This window comes from Melanotaenia boesemani, chromosome 4, assembly GCF_017639745.1.
Source record: "Melanotaenia boesemani isolate fMelBoe1 chromosome 4, fMelBoe1.pri, whole genome shotgun sequence".
NCBI classification, from domain to species: domain Eukaryota; kingdom Metazoa; phylum Chordata; class Actinopteri; order Atheriniformes; family Melanotaeniidae; genus Melanotaenia; species Melanotaenia boesemani.
In genome coordinates, this window is record NC_055685.1 from 18,940,550 (window position 1) to 18,956,806 (window position 16,257).

At 38.4% G+C, this 16,257-nt stretch overlaps 1 protein-coding gene across 6 annotated transcripts in view; it reads right to left on the bottom strand.

Annotated features, from left to right (window-relative positions):
- lrba (LPS responsive beige-like anchor protein) overlaps nucleotides 1–16,257 on the bottom strand; it is a 177,400-nt gene that overhangs the window by 50,408 nt on the left and 110,735 nt on the right. For all 6 annotated transcript variants that reach the window (XM_041983700.1, XM_041983701.1, XM_041983699.1 and 3 more), the window contains exons 40-41: nucleotides 747–864; nucleotides 460–562 (exon numbers count right to left, since the gene is read on the bottom strand). In XM_041983700.1, the coding sequence (XP_041839634.1) occupies nucleotides 460–562; nucleotides 747–864 (221 nt within the window). The remainder of the gene's footprint in view (nucleotides 1–459; nucleotides 563–746; nucleotides 865–16,257) is intronic.

Here is a 16,257-nt window from a genome sequence, read left to right on the forward strand (position 1 = left end):
GACTCATTCCAGGATGCCCTTTCTTACTTGCAGTGACGGCAAAGGTTCCACTAGTATCTTGCCACATGTTCATATATGGTGTCCATATTTAAACAAGCATGTGCATCTAAACATATATGGTCTAATATTCGTTTCATACTTTTTCCCATTTAACTGAATATTAAAAGTCTTTTGCAGCAAACTCAAACAGAATACCAATAGAACTGTAAAGAGGCATATGAGCAGCCTTTTGCTCCTCACTGATGGAAATAAGTTAACAAAATCATCAAAGATTTTGTGAAATCATTAAAGATACAGAGGTGATGGGATAAACGGAGAGATTAAAGACCAAACACATGTCAACAATGTAAACAATGATATTTTCTGATAAACTTAGATGTTAGACAATGCACTGCACACAGACCTGCACAGTGACTAAAAAATGTAAATGCCAGAAAACAGTGATCGTGCAGGTCTAACCTGGTCTGTGGAAGGCCAAGATTGGTGCCCACCCCAACCCGAGGAAGACTGTGAACCACTTTCTTTACTGTGGCTGTGTCTGGGAAGTTGAACATGACGGCTGCTGCAGAAAGACACAGAGAGAAGTCCTGTAAGTTCAACGATTATTATGAGGAGCACAAATGTCAGAACTTTGGCAAGAGAACTCCATAGCAAAGCACCTGAAGCGTACAGATACATCAGTGTAGAAATAAAAAAAAAAAAAGTGAAATGTCAAAAATGTCACATAGCTTTGGGTGCCGTCTTACTTCTGTTGGCCATGAACACTTCCAGAGCAGTATTCTGCAGCAGGTAGCGTCTGGAAAAAATGGCCCGAATCTCTGTGAACAGCCATTTTCCATGAAGACCTTCTGTGTAAGCCAAAATCTGGGAGACAAGAGAGGAAGACAGAAATAAGGAAGAAGAGAATTAAAATGGATTAATATGAAAAATAGAATGATTAAAAGACATGAAAAAAGAAAAAAATACACAAGAAAGGTTAGAATAGTGAGAGGGAAGAGAAAGACGAACAGACAACGCGGGGTTGCTTCATTTTTCACCCAGTGATGGCATGACCGGCTGTACAGCACGATTAATGTTTTATATTGATCAGCCTCAATGAAAAAGTGATTCTTTTAGCAAGAGAATGGGGACTATTTGGATGGATGAAGGGCATGTTCAGTCCACTAAAAGATAATCTATTTTAAGTTTGATGTGACAACTGAAGAAGCTATTTAATGTTAAAATTAGAACAATTTAATTTCCATGAAGGCAACCAAAACAGAGGTCAGATAATACCGTGTTTCCTAGCTCTATTTATAAAAAAAAAAAAAAAAAAAAAAAAGATGCTTGGATGAATTGGGCTTAATCTGTCCCAGTGGAGGTTGTGGTGGTTGTCAGAACGACTTGTTCTGATGCCTGTCAGAGTGCCTGACAGACCCAGATGTTTAGCCCTGCCCCTATGATTCTTGCTCCTATTAATCCAGCATTTAGGTTTGCTACTAACCTACTTAGCACTGCTTTGTTAACCAGGCTTTTGTTTCAGCCTCTACTTCTACTTTCAAAAGCATCTGACAAGAGGGCACGCGGGGATTTGGTACGAAGGTAAAAGGAACATTTAAGGCTGTCATGGTATGGTTTAGAGGAGTGTTATTAATCAGAAATATTCAAATATGAGCTGGCAACCAAGGTCTAGTGTTAAGTTAAAGGAGCTCATTAAAGGCAGGAGACAGCAGAGGGAAACAGCTGAGGCCCTTAACTGAGGACAGCATCTCCCTCACTGTCTCTCAGAGGAGTAAGACCTGCCTGCATCGCGGAATCGCTTCAAAGTCTCTGGAGTTCAATTAAATCTGGATTAGTGGCTTGTAGAAGCTAGCTGGGGCTGCAACCACTGGCCTCTCATCTTTAGACAACTGCACCAGTCACAAGAGGTCTGACCAACCCCAAATTCAGGAACACCAGTTTTCCATTTCAAGGAAAGAATGTTTTCCAACACAAGTTAGCATCACTTTAATTATCTATTGAAAAACAACAAATAAATGAAACTGTAATCTCAGCTGTTATGCAAGTTATATTAGCATCTAGACAAAAAAGAGTATGTGAGTGAGAGAGAGTTTTTTGCCATCAGTGCATTTCTCTGGATAATGATGTTTTGTTAAAAAGGCACTTAATGCTGTTGTGATAGCTTAAATCTTGTACATTTTGATGGGATGCCTTTAATGTTAAAATCTCCTCAAAGTCTGCTTTTGTGTGATTTGTTTTTCCAATGTACAGAAAGTTTGTAAGAATACAACTGATTTCTTCATATTAAACATCTTGAAAATATTTAAGACTGTCTACTATAAAACAATTTGAAGATTTTGGTTAAATCATATGATGAATTATGTGTAAGTCTGAGTCTGAATGCATGCCCTTTTGTGGTGAGCCAAAACACAGACAGACAACTGAGTGGGAGGATTCTGTGTGTAGGCACAGAATCAAGTTGAAACTGACATTTATGACTTAAACATAAAATTATCTGGTTGCTAAATTACTAAATTTACTCCATTTAGAAAAAAAATTCTCAGTTGAAATATTTTAAATTTGACAAACATGTCAAAGCACCTTTGGCCCAACAGACATGAGATTATCAAAGTACAGAGCAAATCCCCCATATGTGTGTTATCTCACTAAAATTGTAACTTTTTTTTTTTAACATGTACTGGATCAACATTGAAATTTCTGGTTTCAGGTGTGGATACTTGAAGTGCATCCTCCCATCCGCAAACGGGAGTGGCTGATTCATTTCATCTTCGAGAGTACACTCAGATCTCACATTGGGTGTCAAGAAGATGCCTGGTGCTGAACTGATGAAGCTGCTGCCCCTGATTTCATGGACAGATAAGACAGCAATGGAGGCAGCCAGATATCATATTTTTCCCCAGAACCATGAATCTCCTGGATTGCTGTAAATAGCATTCTATGTTTCCAAGATCACTGTCCCCATCAAAGGCACCCTTTCCATTGCAGATGAAAAAGCTGAGTGGGTGACAACCTTTGTGACAAACTATCCGTGCTGTAATGCTTTAGCTGTTCTGACCATGTCTGGATAAATTACAATGGTGTGGAGGTTATTGCCCGGGCTGGAGTTACGGCTGCTAAAGCTTCTTCAGTGATAAAATAATGGTGGAACTGGGCCAGTCAGGTTTAAAGACATGACAATGAAGGGAATTGGGTTATGCCAGTCTTGCCTCATAATTGCATTTGCCTAAAAATAACAAAATGACCAAAATAAATAAGAAAATAAATAGAACCAAATTTCTCCACTAGGAAAATTAAACTGATCAGGAGTAACAGTTTTATTGATCCTTAAATTCAAGGCAAACAACATCCATAGATTCAGCTCTGCCAAATTCCAAGATCAATTTCTGAGCGTCACGCGAGAGGACACAGCCAAACAGAAAACAAAGGAATGGCTCTCGATTGCGAGGCTTTCTCTCGGTCTCTCCCTCCTCCTCTCAACCTGTTTGTGCGTCGAGCTGCAGCTCATTTCTGAAGCACTGTCGTTTGTCTTTGTCAGACACCCAAAAGAGAGCAGAATGAAGAGGGACATATGAAGAGGGGCCGGGCGACTGTGGCTACAGTGTGTAACGCACACACAAACATACACAGATGCTCTATTCCAGTGAAACTTCTCCCTAAGCCCTCGCTTTCCAAACCAAGTCGTCTTAAACAAACACAGGTTACACCACATGGAGGAATACTGCAATAAAGATTAAGTTGAATTGAAAATGAACTGGATTAAAGATGAGAAAAGAGAGTAATGGTGCAACCATCAGGAACATGGTTCAAGATAGATGAGGCTCTCAACTGCCTTCGCTGTTGGGCAGGCTGAGTGTGTGTGTTTTTGGACTGATAAGAAGCTTGGGTTGAAGAGGAGAGAAGACACTACCAGTTACCAATTATGCTTATTTGTCATAAAATATAAAAAATACAGTAAACAAAAAACCCCAAATTGCATTGTCTTATAAAGAAATGCCTAAATTAAAAGTATTTGATGAATGGCATATGCATATTTACAGATCCTCGTTGATGCAATGTGCATCCTTAAAGGAAAAAAAAGTAGTGATTGAAGTTCAATTTGTTGCCTGTTATTAAGTATTTCCACTTGGGTGCCTCAGTTAAAGGATAATGGATGAGGGATTTATTATTACCTTTTGGTCAAATGAAGTGGTGTGGGAGATAAGGTGATGAAATTAATGAGCGGGAGGAAGAGAGGTGATCCATCAACATCAGAATAGAGACAAGAGACAAGCAGTATTAGTTGAACTTGATAGAATACATAAAAAACAAAAACTGATCAGCATATAGAGCTGCTTATTGCATTTTTCCACAAAGAACAACAACACGCTCTCTCTAATCCAAAACTACTTACAGACACAAAATTGCTTTCAAATGCAAACAGAAAGAGTTTGCAGATTCCCAAGTTGTGTATAAACAAAAATCAAACTGCCTTTATCTTTCAAGCACCATAAATACAAAATAAATCAATGCACATGCTGTAGCTCTATCAGTGTTGTGCTCTTTGTGACCATTTCTCATTTGGCTGACCACAGAATCAAGCAATCTGCAATAAACAGAGTGTCAGTGGACCGAGACACAAACACCACTTTTACTACAACAGCAAATGAAGAAGAAGGTACTGAAAAACACAAGCTGACATTTAACAGCTTTTTGACACTTGTCTATAAATATAACTCTTATAAAACCCCTCTATGTTCTCCCTATCCCTCACCCATATTCACCCCCCTGCACACACATCTTATCCCTCTATCCCATGCTGGTAAACAAGGCCTTGTCACCCCCCATCAGTAAATGAGTTCATCGAACTAACGAGCAAGCAAAGGGCCCCAACACACTAACAAGGGTCTGTTGGCTATCTGTGCCTCTGGACCAATCAGGACCCTCATCACCACTGACACAAAGCCTCCCTGGGCCCTCTGGAGCCAATTAAGACAGATTTTGTTTCAGAGATTGAGTGATAGCAAGGAAAAAAAAAAAAAAAAAAAAAAAAAGATGAAGGAAGGAGGAGGATGAATTGGAGGCTGAGGATGAACATTTTCATTTCAAAGACTTCTTGAGAAGAACCACATGTTTCAGTCAAAAGCGAATACAGGTGCAAAGTGTGTGGCTGTTGAGGTGTCTCTGAGGCTGTGCTCGCCATGTATTAAACAAAGCGTTAAAAAGGAAGTGATGCTTTCACAGCACAAGAAGCTGGAATCTTATGACATCCAGACAGCAGAACCACATGACTCAGCTTTCACACTCCAGCAGCCGTCCTCAAGTCTTAGTGTCCAAGCAAGCGTATCTTATAACCAACCGGCAACAAGGCCAGTGTTGCTTGGCCATGTGCTCCATGATCTTAGAGTTAAAGGGACAACACAGATGGGCAAGCAAACAAAAATATAAATAAGTAAACAAACCCTATTTCTAAGTGACCATCTTAGAAGCAATGTTAGGACTAAACTAGATCATCCAAATGGATTACATGATGTTTTTAGCCATTTAAATATCTAGATATTTCATTGTCAAGCAACTTAAAACAGTAAAAAGGATAATTTGAATAGGTGCGCTACCATTAAATGAGTAAGTTAGCTATGTGCTAGGGACAAACTGCATCTGAGAAAATCATCTGTGCTCTCAGCTGAAGAAAACTGGTTTAAGAAACTTCAGAAAATAGTCTTAAAGCTCTAAGTGACATCACAAGGCTAGACTGGTTTCTGCCTCCTCCTTGAAACTATGAACTGAACAGTCCCAGTCTGTTTCCACACAAAATACTATATATGTTCCCTTTTGGGTCAACTATGCTGCAGCTGCTCATGCATGGGCATGTGATCGATCTACAGAGGTGCAGATAACTGATTGTCCTGCTGAGTTTCCCTTCTAACAACCATTCATGTTTCTCTTCTGCTATTTGTCTTTTTCGTAGAGTTTTCTGACCAGGAGACTGATCTAGGTAATTGCGTAGTAAACATGCTCAGTCCATCCATTTAAAAATATTTGAGTTGGATCCAACTGACCAGAGGAAATCTGTGGGTCTCTGATATGGTGAAGACGTCATAAATTGTAAATTACCTTTGACCATGCTTGCTTTATCCATTCAACAATCAAAGTATAAACATAAAATTAATTGATTAAACGCAACAAATTTAAGCATTAACAACACTGAAGTTCTGAAACATTGACATTTCAACAATCATTTAATTTCACTTCAATGTAGTAGCGGTTTGGTATTACACCAAAAAATAAGAAATACTAAAGCAAAGCCAAAGTATAGACAAAGTCTATACTTGGACAGAACAATCTGAGATTGAGTCCCAGAGTATGAGATCCTAACATGTCAAAGAGCAAATAGTGCATAATGAGAAATTGCCCTGGATATGAGAAATATTTATAAGACCCATTTAATTTTAAACTACAGAATTTTTCTGCAGTGACAGAGCTTCGCTCCAGCTATAGGTTCATATTTAATACAGGATATAAGCGTAGCATCAAGCTTTACAGCAACAACTCTCCCAAGTATGTTCAAATTTCACAATACTTTAACAGGTGCATTTATATGTCAATATTCAGCCAAATATATTTAAAAAAGTGAATATACAAATAAAAGACAATATGGCTTTGAAAGATTTGACTGAGTATCAAACACTTCATTAACAGGCTTCAACACAAGTAGCTCAGACAGTTTACTTCCTCCAGTGATTGATAGGCCCAATTGTTCTACTATCATGTAACTAATTCAAGATGTAATCACTGGTCACACATAATGCTCCATTTGCCTTAAAAGAAGTAAAACAAACTACAAGGTAAAAAAAATAAAATAAAATAAACACAGCTAAGAAGCGATGCTGGAGTGTGAGAGAATTAAAGCAAAATAAACAAGCCCAGCGTGCTGCAAGTGTTGGGTTATGAAGCCTAAAGGCTCAAAGTATTCAACCCCAAACGTCACCCAGCAAGAGTTTGCACACCCTGAAGAAAGTCCCCTTTGAAAGGATCTTTGGGGCCACTTAGTCTGAATTTAGCCTAATAAGGATTAAACCCCTTTTTGGCCCTCTTCACTATTTGCCAACAGGTTAGCCTTTTTTTTTTCTTTATACATCTGCCCAGCCTTTTTTTGAAGTAGGGACAAAAAAAAAAAAAAAAGAGTCTTGTGTGGATTTAGGGGAATGCTGCACTGATGTTTGGGGTTAATTGGTAGTGAAGACTTAACTCTCCGGACATAAACTATGAAGACAAAAGCCTTAGTAGAGCCCTCACATTTAAGACACCACAGTGGTAAACTATTAAACACTAAGAGGTGGCACAAGGAGGGATTTTCAGAAATGTAGAATTCATAAAAGAAACTACAAGTTATAGCTTAAATAAGACTTTGAATCAGGTTTTTAAGCTTCCAACATCAAGTGTTTGGCATTTTGTTCGAATATATTCCCTTTGGGGTTTAAGAAAAGCTAAATGTTTTTTGTTTAATTTTGTTGTTTATGCTGAAGGTCAGTATTTCCTTTCTACCAGCATCGCAGGATGGACTGGGGTCACAAAGGGACTGTTGGTGGCTCAAAGGTGATGGTAACAAAGGATGGATAAGTGAAAGGAAAAGAAGTGTGAAATGCAGGAGACATCCACAAACTGACAAGGATCTCTAAGCCGTACTTGTATCATCAGACTGGTGCAACTAAAATTCTACCTTACATTTAAGAAGTATTAATTTAATTCATTTTAACTTTGCAATTAAAGTAAATAAACAACAACCTAAGGTTTGTTAAAGAGAACACACACCATACACACCAGTAGCTAAGGTCTTTATGGTATTGCTGTCAATCTGTTGAGGTGGGAATTAAAGGGTTTAAAAACATTCTTTGATTTGTCAAGCACATCAGTAAACACTGGAACATCAAGAAAAGGTGGAAATGCATGTAGATACTTTTCACTGGTACTAAAAAAATTAAGGAGACAGCCCAGAGCCACAACTGAAGCTCTGGAGTGTTAAAGACTCAAAGCTATTGGTCCTCTGCTGTTCCCATAAGCTACCATAACAAATATCCGACAGGTTAAGATCGCTGACCAGCTTCTATCACATTCTCTCCGCTTTCCTTCAGTCTTCTATTTTAACCATTTAGTGATGGATAGTCTTTTCTGGGGTCGATGTGGGGCTTCACTGGAGTAAATTCTTTTCTAATCCGGCTATTGTCACCAGCTTAAGTGGGTGTGGGGTGAAGTGTACACCCCTCTTGGGGAATTTGGGGTTGGTTGTCCAAAGCAGAAGAAAAAGCAGAGAATAGGATTGTAAAAAAAAAAATACAGAGAGAGAGAGAGTCAGAGAGAGAGTAAGAGTGAGAATGTGGAGACCCCTGAGAATTTGAAGGTGACTCAATCGGAGCTACAGGTTTATCGGTGGCAAGCGTTAACAGTCACTGTTATGATGGTAGTTTTAATTACTCACCACATTATAGTAGATGTCCATCTAGTCTGAGGCTTTTACTATTGCAGACATGGTATAAACTGTCATACCGTCACTTTGATGAGTAACATTTGTACATCCTTACTCAAATAACAAGAAGCACGAGGTAGAGAGTGGGACATGTGCAACACTTCAACAGATTTAGGGATGGTTTCAAAATTTCTGCTGAAGGGAAACGATACACATCTGTTTCCCTCTGGAAACAAAGCATTAGAGAATAGTTATAGTAAACTAAAAGACAAAGTTCTGAAAGGCAAAAGCTCAACAATGATCTTAAAGAAACTAAAACACTAAATATATTCGGGTCGTAATATTCAGGTTCAATGGAAACTGTTCATTTGCCACTATGAGCAATCGCTAACACATTATACATGACAATTTAGTCCACTGTCCATTTTAAAATATTAGGTAAGTTTGAGAACCTTCAAAGAAAATAAATGGTTTATACAGATTACTTTTTAATTTAACTTTGCCTCAGCTCCTTTCTTTTACCAGACAGATAAATACACTTGTGACTGCTGGTGTGAAACTAATTTTGCATAAGCCATAAAAAAAAGGGAGAAAAATTGTGGTGCAAATAAAAGATGATCATATTTATTCGTTGAGATAGAAGGCTAGCAGGATAGATGTCTATAATCAAAGTTGTTTAAGCGTAAAGACTGTCTGCATATTAGAAGTACTTTGCATTTATACTGCATTTAATTTTACAGTCATTCCCCTGCAGAGTGAAGCTCTGTTGTGTTGATGCACCACAGAAATCAGTCTTGGATGAGTAGGTAATCCACAGAATGTACCTATGCTATTTAAACCAGACAGGAGGGGTCATTAACCATAATGGATCTGAAGGCACAAGAATTCGCCAAAGTAACATTCTGTTCTCCTGCACTAGATGTTTTACTTAACACACACATATACCATCATCTTACCTTAGAAAAAAGCAGGATGTTAAAATTATTTTGGACCTTTCTCAGGAATGAATCACCTTGTTTAATATTAAACCCCAGATGAGCCATTTTGGCTCCATTTAAATAAGAGATTAGAAAGGAAGTTCAACAACCACAAATATTTACTCACATTCTGTGACATATGGATGTAGTCTTATCATCTGAAATATAACAGAGAACTCTGGCAAAACAAAACCACATTTACAATTCCAATTTCCAACATGCGAAGCTGGACATCGATCTTTCAATCAAAGCCATGTGTATCCTGACCTCAGCTGAATAACAGAGGCTTGTGAGAACAGCAGGTACACAGGTGCTGATTGTAATATCAGTGGCCTACCAGGCAGACTGGCATCCGTAAACAGGCCTATCCATCAGGCTGGTGCGTTGTATTTGACACTTGTGTCAGCGGCAGACGAAGGGAATAAATGATGGAGAGAGGGGATCCATCATGGAAGGGAGGGGAGGCACCTGCCCCCTGACTGGCCCAGTCAAGCCCAGAGATGGAGCATGATGGAGGGGCTAGGCTCAGGTGCAAAGAGGGGGCGGGTGCTCTTTGTCTGGAGAGGTTTGGTTAAGTGAGAGCCAGGTCTTAGTCGCAGCAGTCTGTGCTTGTGTTAAGCACAGGCTGGGTCCAAAGTCAGGTCACAAACTGCACATTTGTTTGGGAGACAAGATGGAGGTGGCTGTGCGTGTGTGTGTGTGTGTGTGTGTGTGTACGAGATGGCAGAGTAATTGAAGGAAAGGCATTAGTCATCATTAGGTGGTGAGATGAGACTTTTGGGTCTGTGAAGAGGTTATGAGATGGTGTCTAATTGTTGTTTATGTAATTACCAATGTGGTAGCAGTCTTTCCCTGATCTGTCCTACCTGGTTACCAGTCGTTGAGATTCTTCGGCCTGCTTTTCACAAGATTTATGATTTATATCTTGGAAAAGGCAAGGCAGAAAAGAATTACATGTAAAAAGAGAGGGAAAATATCTATACAAGACTTATTAATGTGCCCTACATTGAAAGAGACATAATTGCAGTGATGTTAGCATCCTGTCTCTTCAAGAAAGATTTCATGTCCACCAGGTGCTGTAATTACTGTATCTGAAAATAAGGGAGGGGGGAAAATAAGGAGACAGAAAGAGAAAGGAGGTCATCCTAACCCATCACTCCACTAGTTGTTGCTGTAGTGTGGCTAAGCAATTTATTGACCACCTCAGGAAGCGCTCTGTCAGCGTGGTCCAATATACTAGAACAGAATGAAGGAGAGACAGAAGAAAGGATCTAAGGAGGCCAATATGGATGAGTGAGGGGATCCGTTTCCGTGGGCTCATTGATAATGACATACCTGCTTGGGCTGTCTGAAGGTTCTATAGCACACACTACTTATGTTCTAACTGGAAAATCAATAGGCTCCTCTCTCAGAGACCCCTATCTGCCATGGCTCTTTGTGATTGGCAGCTCCAGTCGAAGGTCGTCCCTGGTGACTGTGAGGGTTTGGCGGAGTGAGCTGTGGGGGTAAGGGGGGATGCGGTTGCAGCAGTTTGACACTTTGGGGAGAGCTTAATAATAAAAGGACTGGTAGCTACATAACACCATAGTGGTTTTCTTTGACTGAATGACCATCTATTCAGCCCCTTAAGACCAACCCTGAGTAAGTGTCAACGCCCCACTAATTAGAGTGACCAATGTCTTCTCAGTGGGATTTTAGCATCTCACATTCTAAGTTTCTACTCTGACCTTTAGGATAAACTCAAGATCATTCTTTTACAAAACATTTATGCCAGGCTTATGCTGTAAATTTTTGCAAACACTTCCAGGTAGTCCACATAAGAGGGTTTTTTTCTCTATATATAAATAACAGCTTTTTGGGGACAGATTGTTTTAGTTTGACAACAAAATATTATTCAACCCTTAATACATGACTCTTATTGCATTTTTCATTCAATAATGCACCAGTGGGTGACAGGACTGGACTGCAGGTAGGCTTATCTCTTATGCACCTTGGAGCCATCTTGTTGAAAAATGTGTAAAATGTTGTTTGGCAAAGAATAAATTAGTCTGCGTAGTTTTTCCAGACGGTAGAGGTATTGGGCTGCATCTCTATTGGTTCTAATTCGGTAGAAGAAGTAGTTGTGCAAACCTGCAAAAAGTAAAGAACTGCAATAAACATCAACAAGAGTCAAATGGAGAGAGCTGTTCATCAGGAATTACTTTCACCACTGGGAATATCTACGATATTGTATCATATGAGGAAGAGTGTCAGTAAGTTGATAATATGACTTCTCAGACCAGAAACAGCTGGTGAGTCATCATCGTGCTAGATAAGATGACGAGAATACCCCGCTACTGTGCATCAACTTATTTTTACAAAAGGCAAAATCATGCATGCAAACTGTTCTCTATTCTTGTTGTTTTAAATTTGCATAAGTTTAAAAAAAAAGTAAAAAAAATAAATAATTGGTGAAATTTTTAGTTAGTTTTCAACTTTGTCCCTTTTAAGCGAAGAGATGTGCCTGGATCTGAAAAAGAATGCAGTCTGTTTTTATTTACACATCCATATTTTTAATGACAAATGAAATATGCAGACTTCATATGCCAACTACCTTCCTGTGAAACATGTAAAAGTACCAAAGGAAAGCAAACATGTATTTCAGTAAATTTGTTACACACTTTCCAGCTTTCAGTTTGTTTCTACAGCTCTTTCATTAGCTCTATAATAATTTTACTGCTCATCTTATTCAGCTGCCAGCTGCTTTTTCATTAAGTCGAGCAGTTTGTTGCCTCCACCAAAACTACACACATGCACTTAAATATGCCTGCTGGCATTTGCAAGTTTCAATTAATCATTTCTCTGGTGTGAGCACATCACATTTTCAAAGTGCAGAATTCAACAGCAGTTTCCTATCAGAAAACTGAGTTTGTAATTGTCAAATTGCACTGGAGCTATGGGAGGGTTACAGATATCCTCCAATGAGGTTTATGCAGATATATCTGCTAACCAATCAGCTGGAAGACAGGGAGGATTTTACTTCCTCATACATGCAATACTAGTCGTCTCCAGGAGTGTCTCTGCAACAGTAACTCCACATTCAATATTGATGTCTCGTGTCTAAACAGAGAGGGTGCTGCTTAACGCAGACTCGCACACACGAGCAAAAACACATCTGCTCTGTGACTTCATCTGTTCTGCTATCTGCAGAGCAGATGCAGAGGCCTGCCAGGCAATTAGCTGCTTGCGATGATTTTCTTTGAGACGTCTGTGGAGCTAAACAGCTGGTTTCATCTGGGTATGGTGGACAGTGACAAAATGTGTGAACAACAACATCAAAAATGTACTCCATTGGTTCACGTGTCAGAGGATGTTAGTCTATATATACACATCTGATTGTGTGTGTGTCTGTAACTATCATGTCCCAAAAGAAATCAAGATGAAGAAAAAAGAAAATTCAATATAAAAAGGAGTATTATTATCTTCTCTTATGAGTAATGTGAAAATACAAAGTGTAGTGGGCTATCATAAAGTTTTGGAGCCTTCCTTTGTTTTATGTAGACAGTAGTATATCCTGGTGAGTCATACTTAGGATTAAAAGATATATAAAGTAAACCAACTAAATGGCCACTGATGTGTAATTTCACTAAAAACATGCCTTCTGTTACACACAATTTTAATAAATATTCCAAATGTAATCAAAAGACTATTTTTGTTGTATTAATACTGTAAACTATAAAGAGTAAAGTTCATGTCTCTGGGAAAGAAGAGGGAGAAAAAAATATAATGAAAAAATTTGAAAAAAGACAAAAAAGTCAGACACATAAGGAAATAAAATGAGGAGTGAGACTGCTCTTGAGCTGGCACAGATTTGCACAGCCACGGACACTCATGAAGGATCACTGTGGAATCTCACAGGTTTAGACCCAAGAAATCTTTGACAAGCTCCTGAGCCTTTCTCCAATCAGTGCAAACAAAGGAGAAACTTTTCAGCAACTACAGATAACTGAGTGTTTTCTGGAGATATGCAAGGTAGTGGTTGAATGACTGAATGGTAATCGGTTAGTTCTTGTCATCAGATTCGTAGACACACACTCATGAGATTACTGACTATTTGAAGAAAAAAAAATGAAGAAAAAAAGAAAACTAAATGAGCCAATAGAGATAAAAACGCTAAAATCTCAGCTCTCAACATTTTTCCACAAGTGTCCTGCTTCTGTTTTCTATCATAAAACTGTGGCAGGCAGTTTGCCACATATGCACACAGAAATGTGCATATTGTATACACAAGGAAATGCTCCTGTCCTGACATATGACTGACTTTTCCACATCAGCTGCCAGTACGGATTTTCTAAAATCCAATTTTCTGTATCAATTTAAGATACAAACTCACACAGCTGTTCAGAAACAAGTGGTCCAACATGCAGACCAGAACTGAATCATAACATCTTCTAAAAATGTGACTTTATGCTGCCATATATGTCATTAAACTACAGTTAGCATGTCCTTCATAATATTTGGACACTTGCTCTCCAAGTAGTGCAGATTAATCTCTCTGGGGCCATGAGCTCGATAATAAACAGTCGCCCCAAAATCAAACAGCCCGACATTTTTTCTCACTTATTTCATCTTCTTCTAAATTCCAAGGCCACATTAGGATAACGGCTGCTTTCCTCCATCGCGTGCTGACAGAAGAAGTGTCAAATCTCATTTCACGATTAATCAAGTTTGGTCGAGCCAGGTGTTAATGGCCTCACGTGACTATGTGTGTTCTTTAAGTTCTAGTGAGAACATCTTACTGCACTTTTAAAACCAAGTGTCATACCAGAAATGTTTCCTTGTTAATGACTTGATCTGACACTTAACCTCTTCGCAGACCCAAAAGTTCATTCAACCATCAAAAAAACAAAATAAAAAACACAAAACAAAAAAACTAAAACACTTTCCTTTTGCAAACCCAAACAAAAACAGTAAGTGTTAACATTTTTAGTGATGAGCTAATACTGACCTACAATCTTTTTTTCCCCACCAAACTAAATAATAAAGCCATAAAATGCAACCATGAGTTTCTTTCTACTCCTCAATTCCTCATCTTCACTGGAAGAAAAGGCTTTGTCACAAAGTCCAGGATGTGGCAAAGTGGGAAGTCATTCATCTTTTCCTTTTTTAAAAATGTGTGTGGCTTCTTCCAGACTCCTTTGCATAGTTAACTCATATCAGTGAGGAAGTTTTTGTTTTGGAAATTATGACTGAATCAATATGCTAACTGATCTAAAATCATTTTGAAACAAGTATTGAAGTTTGATGTGTAGTCGTGACATTTTCCCCCTATTTTATTTCCATTAAAAAAGTGTTTAGAAAATCTTGTTTTAATCAAAGTTTAGAACCGCTGAAAAAAAAACTCTTAAATAGCAGGAAAGAAAACAAAACTATGCATGTTGACCATTTCTCTTTATGCATGTGTGCAGGCATCTTGAGCAGGCCTCATTCACACAGCCAGAGTCACACTGAAAAACCCTTTGGAAATAAGGCGTTTTTAATTTTTCTAATTATTTAATTAAAGAACATTTGTATTTTAGTCATGATGAAATGAAAATTTTTAAGTCTAAAAATCTTTAAACACATGACACGTGGAAGGTTGTACCAAAGGATGGCAGAAGCCCAATGACTTGACTAAACAGACAACATGTGTGCAAAAGGAAGTTAACAGGCAGCAACACGGAGACAGACCATCATATGAAGCTTTCACTGCAGGTTTTTTATTTTTCCACCATGCTTACATGTGTAAGTATGTCTCACACCACTGCCCCTTGTCTGTGGAAGGATGTAATTTAGTTCTCCAACATGAAGTTTGGCTGACATGAGGAACTTCAATTACAAACTGGAAAAGACCCTTGGTTAAATTATTCAGTACAGACAAGGTTAATGGCGATAAACCTACGGGCAAATTAACGTGTGTGTTAGCGCACGAGTCTGTGTCTACCAAAGAGAGAAACGTGGGAAGATGCAGTCACAAGTCATTTGAACTCAACACGGTATTTGTTTAAATAATACCAAAACGTTCAATAAAATGTCAAATAATTTGTTTACCTAAAAAAATTAAGAGAATAAAATTGTCGAATCAATTTGGTTTAAGCCGATTCTGTAAAGTTTAGCTGCAGGTGCATTCGGCACATTTGACCAAAGCTGTGTTAAACATAGTCGGCAGCATTTAAAGAATTATAGTTAAAACAAGATAAACTACGAATTCAAATGGGTGTAGGTAATTAAAGTGGATCTCAGAATAAAAGGGGAAATTGTGGTGATCTAAATGGAAAATTGAAGAAAAAAAAAACGAATGAGAGCTGCTTTATTCTTTTTATTTTTGACGGAAAAATTAAACAGACCAGATGTTAACACTTACAGTTAGATGTCCAATTTTAAGGACTGAAAACATATTAAAATCCGCAAACACATGGTTCCAAATTGAAACGATGCAACTTACGTCCCGAAGCCGTAAGAAAAAAAAATGACAACGAGGGAAACTTGGCCATATTTAAATAAGGCGTAAAATATGTTAAAAAAAAATAATCATTTTTTTTAAAGACAAAAAGTGACTAACCCAGACTGAAAGCAGCTCTAAAGTCTATGACTGCACTTTTAAAAAATCTCAGTCCTCAAAACGGACCGAGTGAAATTGCGCATAAAAAAAAAAATAAAAAAAAGAAACGCTTGCCCTGAAAACACATTGTTTTACTTTCAGGTGAGAGATTGTTCACACTGTTCGTGTAATCCAAAATGTTTGTGTTTTCCTGTATGGACTTGGGAGCAGCGGAGAGCACCGGGTAGCTCCGCGCGCCCAGACGCTGCTGAGGCGGACTG